This window comes from Vanderwaltozyma polyspora, genomic scaffold (assembly GCF_000150035.1).
Source record: "Vanderwaltozyma polyspora DSM 70294 KpolScaffold1039 genomic scaffold, whole genome shotgun sequence".
Lineage (NCBI taxonomy): Eukaryota > Fungi > Ascomycota > Saccharomycetes > Saccharomycetales > Saccharomycetaceae > Vanderwaltozyma > Vanderwaltozyma polyspora.
In genome coordinates this window covers 171,480-183,534 of record NW_001834681.1, presented here as the reverse complement: position 1 = coordinate 183,534, position 12,055 = coordinate 171,480, and the positions used below count along the sequence as shown (strand labels likewise).

The following is a 12,055-nucleotide window of genomic DNA, read 5'->3' as shown; positions in this document are numbered from 1 at the left end:
AGACACACTTACGCACAATTCGATCGATCGAGATAATATATATATATAAGATATATATATATAAAGAGGTGAGTGTGTTTTGCCAGTATTGAAATTCCAATAATACTTTAAAAATAGTACTGTGGGGAGTGTGTCGAAGATATATGTGAATGTGAATTACAAAAGGCTGCTAATTAAATAGGAAACTGAGTTGGAGTTAGCATGCACATATATAGCCGTGTTGGATACTTTTTAAACAAGATAAAAAGATGATAACAAGAAATTTCAGAATTTAATATACAAATAAGCTCAAAATAAAACGTAACTCTTCCATCTCTGTTCTAAAATTAATATTTTTACAAAATTTGTGAAAAATTGACAAGTTATCATTATCCTAAACTACTTATATATGTTAGACCAACTTTCATTAGGCTGCCTTTTGGGTATTTTGAAAAATGTAAGTAGTCTATTCTATTCTATTATAGCTTATCAGAGACTAGAATAAAAGAAAGGAAACAACAGAATAGAGAGAGAACCATACAAGACAACTACAGAAAAAAAACAACCTTGAAATTTTTCATTGATTCGAACTAGCCTTTATTTTAGAAACACATGTATAAGAGCTAGTTGTGTCTCAATAAGGTATGTTATGGCCCTGGTTTCCCTTTTAACAGGCCAATAGGTAAATACCCCATATACAATATTGTAATTGGCCTTGACTGAAAAAAAAAAAAAAAATTTAAAACTCAGAATAGAGAGAGTCAGCTACAGATATACATTACATATTGGTTAAAGCAACGAGAGTGCGAGTGAGAGTGCGAGTGAGAGTGAAAGTGAGAGTGAAAGTGAGAGTGAAAGTGAGAGTAAGAGTATGAGTATAGCAATTGAAACGGGATGTACGTCCAATCAGTATCCAACCTCAACCCCCCCGAAACATGAACATACCAACCAACCAACCTTGTTTTAGCAGGTTTCAAGAAGACTAGAAAGTTAGTCTAATCTAAGAGATATCATAATTGTATGTATATCGCTTGTGAAGGAAGGGAGAGAGAGAGTGTGTGTGTGTGTATCGATATACATTGAAGGATAAAGTGTAAAGTGATAGAGAAAGGACCTAAATATATGGATAACACCATACAAACAGAATAGAGGGATGTTGTCCCATAAGAAACGACACCTGAGAGTGCCATTTTAAGTTTCTTGTTTCTGGTTTCTCTTACGGGATGAGATGGGATGGGATGGGATGGGATGGGACGAAATATCTTCAAGTCTCGCCAGGTATATACGCCAACGCTCCCATTCAGGATAACAGGAGCAGAACAAACCGAGAGATGAGCTGTTTTACCAAATTTAATTCAATACTTTTCAGTTCTTGTTCTTGTTCTTGATCCCCATTTTGATTCTGTTGTATGTGAGTTTGTATGTGTGTGTGCCAGGACTCAAGAACCCACTTGCGGTAGATTATTATTACTGCAACAGGATCAGTAGCCTCAAGTGCAAAAATACGTTGTTTAAACATGCCTGGTTCTGCTCATTATAGTGATACAATTGTCATTATAGTTGTAATTGTAAATTTATCATTGGGGAGAGTTTGCGGTTCTCCTGTTCGGTACTGAAACAAGCGTTTTGCTCAATAAAATGTACAAATGTGAACTAAAAAAAGAAAGTTCGGGAATTGGATATTTTGATGTGCCACAGCTTACTGGCTGGACAGGCTGTGTAATGTTCCCGAGAACCGACCGAGTTGGGATGGTACTGAACTTTGGAGATACTGCGTGGGGGGTGTCTGTGGTCTTGCTATCCCTTGGACTCGTCTCCTATTGGTCAAGTGACGCACTGCAGTGGTGGTATACTTTCTGAGAGAACGGTGTGTGCAGTAATAAAGTAGCACGCAAATACAAATGCAGATGCAGATGCAGATGCAAAAGAAAAAGCATTGGATGGTTGTTTCTTTTTCTGTGGTAGTGTAGGTTATAACACTCTTGGCTATGTCTTGTGTTACTCTGTTCTACCTTCCCTTCTCTATATCCGGTCTTTAGTTTGCCTGTACGTAAATGCGTGTATATACGTATGTACGGTAATACGCACAAGATAATGTGTGCGTCTGTTTTTCAGTATTCACGAACATTTATTTTTGCGTTGAAATGGTCAGACTAACTGGTGAAGCACCGTAGCCGAAATCCGGGGAAGGAGCTCCCCCATTTCTTGAGCCAGTTCTCCGGATCAAGGAAAACCGCGATTTGGCGATAACTGCAGTGTCTTTCAATATGTGTATGAGAGAGAGAGAAAGGGAGAAAGAGGTTGGGTGTTGGTATTCTCCGGTGAATTATCTGGTTCTGAGTTCTGCAGTAATTTTCCTTTCTAACGTGCTGCTGCTAGGTTTTGGCCAAACTCGAAGGGGGAATTGGGGTTGGGCTATTTGGTGGGGAGGAGGAGGGGGGTACGGAGGTTAGGTAGGCTCCGCATTCAGCAAAGGGCAAGAAATCTCGTTTTGGATATCATTTTACTCAAAAGTGTCGGTCATGTGCTTAGGGTTTAAATGGATTATGAATTTTGGGTTTGGCTTCAGGCCCTATCACAAGGTTTTTGTGACGTTTTGTGAATTTAAAAACCTTAGTATCACATAATTTGTCTATAAATAATGTGATATTGCTATGTGCTGAAAGAGGCTCTCAGCCAATTGCTAATAGGGCTTATAAACATTTGGCTTTGCCAGGTTCCTGACGATCACACAGATACTTTGGATTCTGACCTTTGGAGAGATCTGGGTGAATAGCTAATAGAAATAAATCACAGTCTTGTGCCAGTGTGGACATCACTTCGTGAAATGTCATAACTAGGGTTTTCATATCACATGCTTTGCACGTGTCACTGTTTAACTTCCGTTTTTATTTTATTCAAATCCCAGATAACAACTGCACCCCCCTTCTCCCTCCCCCCGACCAATATATCCGACGGGATAGCCCCTGCTACGTAATGGTTTTATTTTCTTTTTTTTTCCTGTAGATTTATTGGACTATTGATCAGATAGGCAATTTTTTAAAAGTCCAGTCATCCACCTACAGCTACGGGTTTCCCCTAGAATGGATCCGTGTCCCCCCCATTGAAACTACCAATCGAAGAAATTTTGTTTTCGTTTCTTTTTCTTTTCCACTTTTGAGAGTCGTCATGATCTTTCAGATCATAAATGGCAAGCATTTCCCGGTTCGATTCCTGGCGGATCAAGTCTAGATTTTTGCAACCGTTGGTTTATTTTTATTTCAATGTACTTACTTACTATGGACAATAATGATCAATTACGTACAGTACTAATACAAAGTTACCAGATTAGATTGTGATAAGTTGAATTAATTACTATTGAGCTGGTGTTGTCAAGCAACGTAGAAATGCTGTGATCTAATCAGAATGATTTAAAGCTATGCTATGCTGTTTCTATGTATGTATCTACTCGATAGATTCAGAAAAAATATTATATATGCTTGTACGTAAGTGTGCTTCCTTGGAATTGGATGAGCACTTGCTTGAATTAATTATGTTTTTTTTTGTAATGGTAACAGATGGTTACTACTTCTCTCTTGGATATCATTAATTGAGACAGTCGAGATTCGTTTACCATCAATTCGAGGAGGTTATCCGTTCTTGTACGGGGCAAGAGGGTGATGGGGGTGGGGTCGAAATTGTTTGTAAATGGGAAAAACAGATGATTTTGGAAAATAAATCAACGAATGTTTCATATCTCAACCTTTGCTAAAACTGTTTTCCGGCGCTAGCCATTTCAAAACAGACCAGGAATGCTCGACGAGCTGTCAAGGCTCTGACCTATCATTTGATGCATTCCTTTGTATCTGCGCACTGTAGCGATGGTAAAGCAGAGCAAAAAGAAAAACCCGGCTGCAAATAAATATACCGTTCCCCCAAATCCATACATGAAATATATCATCACGGTTGTGCCCTTAACCCACATTTTATAACTTTGCAACAATATCCATTTCAATATATGTACAAAATTATCTCCAGTACCTGAACTTGTTGCCCCATTAGCGGTGGTAATAATCTCATGGTACATCTGTTTCATCAAAGGCGACGAGTAAAACACCACTATATTATGAAATTTTCCTAATAAACCCAACGATCCCTCCTTGTAGATCATGAAAGACGCGCCATCATCACTAAATATTCGAATATGACGTATGTATACCAACATGTCTTGAATAAAATCATTCTCTGAAAATGTCATCGAACTAAACCCACTTCTTAAAATATTATACATTGAAAATGGGAATAGCAACAATAAGACAAAATAATCAAGAACCAATAGGTTTCGTAGAAACACTCTTAATATTGGTCTCCTTTGCAAATTGAAAGGTGTCCTTCTTTCATCATTATTGCCATTTGCAACGACATCAACACCGGTATTATTATTATTGTTAATACTACTATCACTAGCACTGTTATTGGTAATATTGGTATTACCGTTCGAAGTTGTGCTTGTACTCGTATGAGTACTTACATTGGCAACAAATCCACCATTACTATTAACACCATTAAAACTCAACCTCCGTCTACGTTGATTTTGAGATACCTCATGCTCAATTTCTTGTAATATACCATTCAACGTCTCTTGCAACTCTTCTTGTAACTCTTCCTGAGTCTGTTGAGTCTCTTGTCGTTGCTCAACGTTATGCTGTCTTGCAGACTCTTCAACGAATCTTTCATATAACTCGTCATCGTTCATCTTGTCTAAATATCTTAAAATCTTCAAAAATTGTCGACCTATTAGCGATCAACAAACAATATCAATCCAAAAACCGAACCTACTTAAAATGAACTTATTAATTCATTAATTCATCTATATATATATATATGTACATGTATACTAATCCCTTTCGTTTCGATGGATCCCTTACTATATTCCTGATCCTTTCCTTTGAAATTTTTGATAAAAGGGTTTCGGATTTATCCCGTAAAGGATTTCTTACAACGCAGCTTCTTCTGGTAGGCTCCTTGTCGTACAAACTAACTTAACTGACATTGTAGGTAAAGAATACCTACTATTTAACATTAACAACACATTATCATATCTTTAAACACTATTTAAACTTATACACATCCTATATTTTTCATATTCATATTCATATCCTTTAAATACATGCTTCTTTTGTAGTTCTTATATTTCTGGGTTTAATATGAAGTCACAGAAGTATTTGATGCTTGCATATGTCTCTTTTCCGACTGGTCTTATGTATGTCGCTGGTAATAGGAATCCATGGTTCCCAGTGTCTCTTAATTTCAATTGGAATGCCCAGTGAGCTCTGTGATGGTACATGTAATCTAGAGCTGATCCAGAACCCAATCCTGGGGTCAAATCACTACCACGATCTTGACAGGCGGAAATGACTCTGTATTTTTTGCCTGATTTCTCTCTGAATGCTTTTGCTAGTCCATATGATAGTTCAACTAGATTCTCTAAATCTCTTGGAATTGCCTCACATGAATATGCGTATGGGTATAGCACTTCTTGCGAATACGAATGGAAATCAATGTACCCGTATATTTTGTATTCACCTTTTGTAGTATTTAGATATTTATTCCATGATGATGCTTCCAATGCTTCAAATGGTTCTTGTCCACTATAGTCTTCACTACATGGGAAATCATCGTTAGAACCCCATTCGTAATCGAATGAGTGATCGATATCAATACCGTAACAATTTGGCCAGTAGGTCTGTTGTCTGTTTTTCCTCCACAGTCTGTCATGTGTCCAAGTGTACACATAACCATCAGGGTTGAAAATTGGGATGATTAAGAAATCCAAAGAATCCAAATATCTAGTCTCTTTTTTGAAATAACTGTATCTTGTCAGCAATTGATATGCAGTCCAGCATGCTGAAGTAACACTTATCCATTCCCGTGAATGGACACCACCAGTAATTACAATAGTTTTCCTGTCCGGATTAGCAGTTCTGTTATTAGCAGAAACATGCAAAGCTTTCATTTCCCTTCCTTCAAAAGTTTCACCTACAACTTCTACTTTAACTAAATCAGGGAAACTTCTCTTTAACAAATCAAACCACAGATAAATAGTATTTAAATCCCTATATTCATTGAAGAAGAAATTCCCAAGTGTATCAACAGAGAAACTTTCCTGATCCAACGAAGGAAAGGACATATGCATGCCATTTTTAGTTTCCTCGATGGCTTTATCGATATCAGATATCATGACTTGACAACCTTTTGGTAATTTGATATTTTTTGGCAGTCTGACGTCTACGAAATCAAAATTTCGAGTCCACACATCGTAATCAGAAGTCAAAGGTTTTATCACATCATTAATAACATCCTTGCTATAATCTTTACTGCATCTGCAGATATGATAATTTGAATAATCGATATTCTCTAATTCTTGACATTTCACAATTTTAGAAATGATCCCAAATGTTAAAACAAATAACTGAAAATTCCACATATTTCTAAATGAAGTTCCACTCAGGAATATCAGTCAAGATGTACCTATTATTCCCTTTTGTTAAACACTGTCTTTATTCTGTTTCGAACCAGTCCTGATTGTAAAACCAAAAAATATTAAACAGAAATGGTGTATTAAATAGACAAAATATCCCTTGGAATATACACCCCAGAGAACACTAATCTATTGCTATATCTTGTAAACTTAGTAACCCAAAACACAACTACTATTAAAATATTTAAAACTAAATATACATATACATATACTTATACATATATACCTATATATAACTAACTGATTTCGAATTCGAAAGAGGTTATATTTAAATCAGTTCGTCTTCTACTGACTTGTCTTGTCTTGACTTCTTTTATCAAAAATTTTCCAGGCTGCATTCTTTTCCTTTGAGTATCTCACATTTTTAAAAGTAGTCATTGTTGCAGAATTTGAGATAAACCAAAATGGAAACATACAAATGACAGCAACTCTGTTGGTTTAGATTTATCCTACTTCATTGTTGATTTGACCTGATTGATGGTTCAATTATTGACAGTGTTTGGGTTCCTTTCACTGAAGTTTCTTCTTGGGTTTCCCATTCGATTCATCGAATCTAATTAAATACAACTCCAATTCGATCCGCTCTAAAACGAGACAAATTCATATAACACAATTAGTCGAGCAGAACTATACGTGTATTGCTTGTGATTCAGTAACATCTCTCATGTTTCAGTTCACTGTTATATCCTTCGTTTTCATGTTTTTTTTTTTCGTTAACGTTCTTGTCTTACTTAGCCTTGTCGTTTCTATCCGAATTCCTTCACCCCCCTTCAAAAACCAAACAAAATATCGAAAAATTTAAGAGGAACAAGAGTGTAACTGACCATCGATTAAAACTTCAATTTGATTAAATTGATCTATCTGTTGTTGGTTATTCTCTACTGTGAATTGGATAATTGATCAAGTATATCAAGTGTCTTATATTCCGAATATTGTTTTATATTCAGTTCCTTTGCAACGTTTGGTTAGGTGAAGTTACAAGTGTTTTTACTGATTTATTCTAGAAACTAGAGGAAAAGGCTGATTCTTTTTGAGAATAGTTTTCACGAATATTAGTTTATTGTTTGAATTCATATAGTTGGTTTCAAGTGGTGAAGTTATTTATATATATCGAGGTAGAAAGGTAGTATTCTTATTTTGTCTGTTTCTGTGTTTGGTTTTTTGCCTGGTCACTCTGTTCTTTTAAGCTTTGCATTTAAAAGAGTATTTATTAGAGATAGGTCTACAGTTATACGAGGACGACAAGGATAAAAAATTTGATTTTGAAATGAATAACCACAATAATATCTCTCCAACCAATAGTTTGGCTAATTTGCAAAATACTGAGCAGCAAGGTGTTGATTTATCGAAGTTAAATGACCAAGAAATAAAATTATATAAACTGTATGGGAAATTGCCTTCTAAAAAGGATTTATTTAAACACAACATGCAAGAACGTAAATATTTTGACAGTGGTGACTATGCCTTACGTAAAGCTGGTGTCATCCAATCCGACGATGTCACTGCAAATTCAAATAATAATATGCCAGTCACTAATCCAAGTGGTTTAAGGGAATCTATTATACGGAGAAGAATGAGTAATAGTGCTGGTGATTCTGTCTCTAGACAAGGTTCAATCTCAAGTGGTCCTCCTCCAAGATCGCCAAATAAGTAAACAACTCAAATAACTAAGTCAATTGCAAAAACAAATAGATGGGATCCCCATAACTTCATTAATTCTTCAACAATAATAACATTTTTAAAAATAAAAAATATTTCTTTATATTGCCACAATTAATGGTATATTTATGAGTTAATATCGTATTTGTCAATTTCAATAAAAACAGTGCTGTCCACAGACACAGTATTTAATTGAAACATATTTATAAGCCTGCAATGGCCGTGTATATTTCATTATATAAATATGTATATAGGTTGGAGTTTAGACCAAGCACAATCGAAACCCACCTAATTAATTCAATTTCCTCATAAGTCTCACATTAGCTCATAATCTTTTGTTGATAGTTTACCAGACAGTTTAAAGTTACTTTATTGTTATTAACTACACATTACTTAAAAAATAAATTCTATCTAATATTTGATTGTTTTTATAATGGTCAAATCAAAATAGGATTCGAATCATATTTCTGTTTCGGACTTTTATAAGTTAATTATTAATGCAATCTAATTCAGTTTTAAATACAGGTTGTCAATTGAAAGTTATTCGTAATATATTAATAAATATAAAATCCTTTTACCAATTGGTTTTAGAAAATTCGTTCTTATTTCTCTTATTAGTACAACTCTGTATTATATTTACTCCATTTTCATTGGAATAGTGTTATAATGCCAATAAGTATCTACCTAATTTACCAAATAGCATAAAACCTAAAAAGTAAAAATCCATAAAATACAACAATTGAGAAGTATGTGTTATATTTGAGTAGCCTGCTGCACAAGTAGCGAAACCCAAGCCAGCACAACACCAAAACATTGATAAGGTACCATCAAAGAATAACCATAATATGATATTTAATAAAGCCCAAGCACCAGAAGCTTGTAAAGAAGAGGCCCATTCGACTTTTCTAATACCATAAGTTACCCCTAACATTGCATTAACACTTCTAATAATAGATGAAGTTGAAATTGGTTTTGGTTTAATATCAAAAATATAATCAAACAATGGTATCAACAAACCAAATATTACACCTTCTAATGAATAGCCAGCCCAATCAGGGATCAAACCAAAAGTTAGAACCTTTGACAATTTCGAAACCACTAATAATGGCTTTGAAGCCAAGTCAGGATGTAATTGATGATTATCATGTAAGTTTTTAGATAATTGATGATAACCTATACCACTTAATGATAATACTAATACGATTGAAATTATTCTAATAATTTCATTAAAAGTTGAACTCTTGTGATGATTGACAGTTGAAACAGAAGATGGATTATTAGAAGAGATTACTCTTGAAATAGCTGGACCCATGCTTCCACTCTTCATCTCCAAAATCTCATCATCCTCATTAAAAGCATCACCTTTATTCATTTCTTTATAAATTTCATTATCTTCACTTTTAGTAATATCTTCATCATAAATAGAAAATAATTGTGGTTTGGTTAGATTTGTAAAAGATTCTACACTTGGAATAGGTCCCTTTGACAAATTGGTTACTCTTTTATTCAAACTAGTTTGAGAAGAACCTGATCTTTGCAAACTATTACCACTCTTTTTCTTATTATTACTCTTTTTCTTAGCCATTGTAAACCTATTATTTTAATATCCTTCTTTTCTCTATCGATCTATCTAATCCTCTTTTGAGATAAAACACTACACAGAAGTTAGAATCTACTACAATATTAATCAAACTACTAAATATGTAACAGAATAAAATACCGTAAACTGATCTACTCCTTCCTATTTATATATCTTGACTGAATAAACTTTCACAGCTCTCTTTAAATATTATTTCATCAAGTTAAAGGTGAAAAATTACACGCAAACGAATAAGAAGGACCGATAAATGGTAAGAAAGCCTATTTTTGATCTATAGTCTATAAGAGATGAAACCAATATATAAAGGTGATGATACTGGGAATATATCCTAGAGGATTGTTATATTGGTAGTGTATATGTGGTGAAGATATAGTTGTTATGGTTAGTCATAAGAATCCAAGTGTTGGGTCTGTTGGTGTATTACAGAAGAGACCTAATAAAGAGGATGCTTTAAAGATCTTGAAAGATTTGGCTCATCGAGTTTCATACTTGATGAAAGAGTATCGATTCAAGGTTGGCAGTCTTGTTGAGTTCTATCCTAGGGATAAGAGGTTGCTTGGGATGAATGTGAATAGAGGCCAGAAGGTTATGGTTCGGTTGCGAGATCCGTATGATGAATATCAGTTTCTTAGTAGAGAATCAATAATGGGCACTATATTACACGAGCTTACTCATAATTTATTTGGACCACATGATAATAAGTTCTACAAGAAATTGGATGAATTGATAGGAAGACAATGGATTATTGAGCAACAAGGTTTGTTTGATAATTTTTTAGGTAACGGCAAGACTTTGGGTAATCGCAATGATAGTAACACATCAAGGGAAACCGTTAGAAAGAAGAGGATAGCTCATTTAAGCAAAGGGTTTAAGTTAGGTGGTCTGAAGTCAAGTACAGTTGCGAAAACAGAGGGGGTATCACCAAGAGAAATGGCAGCAGCAGCTGCCATGCAAAGGAATAAAGACAGATATAGTTGTCCTGGTGAATCGAATGAAAAAATCGAGCTAATAGCTTCACAGGAAGGTGAACTAGAAGTAGTGATTATAAGTGATGATGATGATGATGATGATGATGAGAAGGAAGAGGAAACTATTGAAATAATTGACTTAACATAGTTCACAAACTGACAATCCAGCCTTGGTGTTGTATCCTTGTTCTGTCCTTGAAGTGAGGTTACTCTGGGTTTTATAGAGTTTTTGTCGATATTTTAAAGTAAGATATTCCGCGAAGTTCTATAAGGTTCGATTGGATTAATAATCAGTCTATTGAGGGTATAGCAATAGACAAACGTATTACTAAGGTGGCGAAGGTTTGATGGGTTTCTTATTGATGAACACTATTTAGGATGGTTCCTAGATATTGGATATATAAAGACCGTTATGGTTTTCCAAAAATTTCTGGTATTAGTTTGATATGAAAATGTTAACGCAACTAAACCCCGTTAAGGTTAAAAGAGAGAACGTTAATTAAGGTAATACGAAAAGGAATCAAATATATTAAAGTACGTGATGGAAGTTGCTGTTGAGAGAGAAACTGGAATGTTGGATGTTGGTACTCATTGTCAGTACTGTCGACAAATCGATTTCTTGCCGTTTCATTGCTCATTTTGTAAGCAAGATTTTTGTACTAGTCATCGCACCAAAGAGTCACACCATTGTAAGTGGTTATTGGATCAACAGAAAGCTATAGTGACCACTGTTGATGTTGTGAATGAGAATGGATCCATCGATAATCAGAAGAAGAAGAAAAAGAAGCGTGGTCCCACTTATTTTGAGAGTCTGTTACCTGAGAAATCACATATACGTGTTAAACAACAATCCGGTTCAGTTAATCACAAGATGTTTGGTATAGACAAATCCACAGTGATAAAGGTTTATGACAATAACAAGTTGAGCAATAGCATACCAGAGGGCAATAGGGTACAGGTACGATGTTACTTGGTTGACAAACGTAGGCCATTTGTATCTGTGCATGAGATGGAGACATATGTTAATAAAATGTGGCCGGTTGGAAGAGCTATTGATCAGTTAAGTCGTGGATTTAGTAATATTGACACCAAAACAAAGGAAACTAAACAGCTGTATCTGGAAGAAGACAAAGCTCTAGATCCAAATGATCGTGTAGATAATACGATTTCGAACAATGATACTTTGTACTTGGTGTTAAAATAATGAAAAAAAAAAATAGGCATGAATAAAACAAAAATTTGAAATGTTGTGAGGAGGAAATTACAATTGAGTATCAAAAATAATGGCATTAATAGAGTTTATTATGTATATTTACATAGATGAGGTAA

General features: G+C 34.8%; 6 protein-coding genes across 6 annotated transcripts; 3 read left to right on the top strand and 3 right to left on the bottom strand.

Annotated features, from left to right (window-relative positions):
- Positions 1–3,754: 3,754 nt before the first annotated feature.
- Positions 3,755–4,714, bottom strand: ASI2 (Asi2p; the record flags this gene model as incomplete). The annotated part of the gene is made up of 1 exon (XM_001646125.1): positions 3,755–4,714. One exon carries the CDS (start codon positions 4,712–4,714, stop codon positions 3,755–3,757), a length of 960 nt encoding a protein of 319 aa, XP_001646175.1.
- A 432-nt stretch (positions 4,715–5,146) lies between these two features.
- ECM14 (putative metallocarboxypeptidase) lies at positions 5,147–6,445 on the bottom strand (the record flags this gene model as incomplete). The annotated part of the gene is made up of 1 exon (XM_001646124.1): positions 5,147–6,445. The coding sequence occupies one exon, from the start codon at positions 6,443–6,445 to the stop codon at positions 5,147–5,149; it is 1,299 nt and encodes a 432-aa protein (XP_001646174.1).
- A 1,321-nt stretch (positions 6,446–7,766) lies between these two features.
- On the top strand, positions 7,767–8,153 carry IGO2 (phosphatase regulator; the record flags this gene model as incomplete). Its single annotated transcript, XM_001646123.1, has 1 exon — positions 7,767–8,153. One exon carries the CDS (start codon positions 7,767–7,769, stop codon positions 8,151–8,153), a length of 387 nt encoding a protein of 128 aa, XP_001646173.1.
- A 666-nt stretch (positions 8,154–8,819) lies between these two features.
- Kpol_1039p65 (uncharacterized protein) lies at positions 8,820–9,743 on the bottom strand (the record flags this gene model as incomplete). Its single annotated transcript, XM_001646122.1, has 1 exon — positions 8,820–9,743. One exon carries the CDS (start codon positions 9,741–9,743, stop codon positions 8,820–8,822), a length of 924 nt encoding a protein of 307 aa, XP_001646172.1.
- A 393-nt stretch (positions 9,744–10,136) lies between these two features.
- Positions 10,137–10,874, top strand: WSS1 (metalloendopeptidase WSS1; the record flags this gene model as incomplete). The annotated part of the gene is made up of 1 exon (XM_001646121.1): positions 10,137–10,874. The coding sequence occupies one exon, from the start codon at positions 10,137–10,139 to the stop codon at positions 10,872–10,874; it is 738 nt and encodes a 245-aa protein (XP_001646171.1).
- A 393-nt stretch (positions 10,875–11,267) lies between these two features.
- Positions 11,268–11,930, top strand: Kpol_1039p63 (AN1-type zinc finger protein; the record flags this gene model as incomplete). The annotated part of the gene is made up of 1 exon (XM_001646120.1): positions 11,268–11,930. One exon carries the CDS (start codon positions 11,268–11,270, stop codon positions 11,928–11,930), a length of 663 nt encoding a protein of 220 aa, XP_001646170.1.
- Positions 11,931–12,055: the final 125 nt, after the last annotated feature.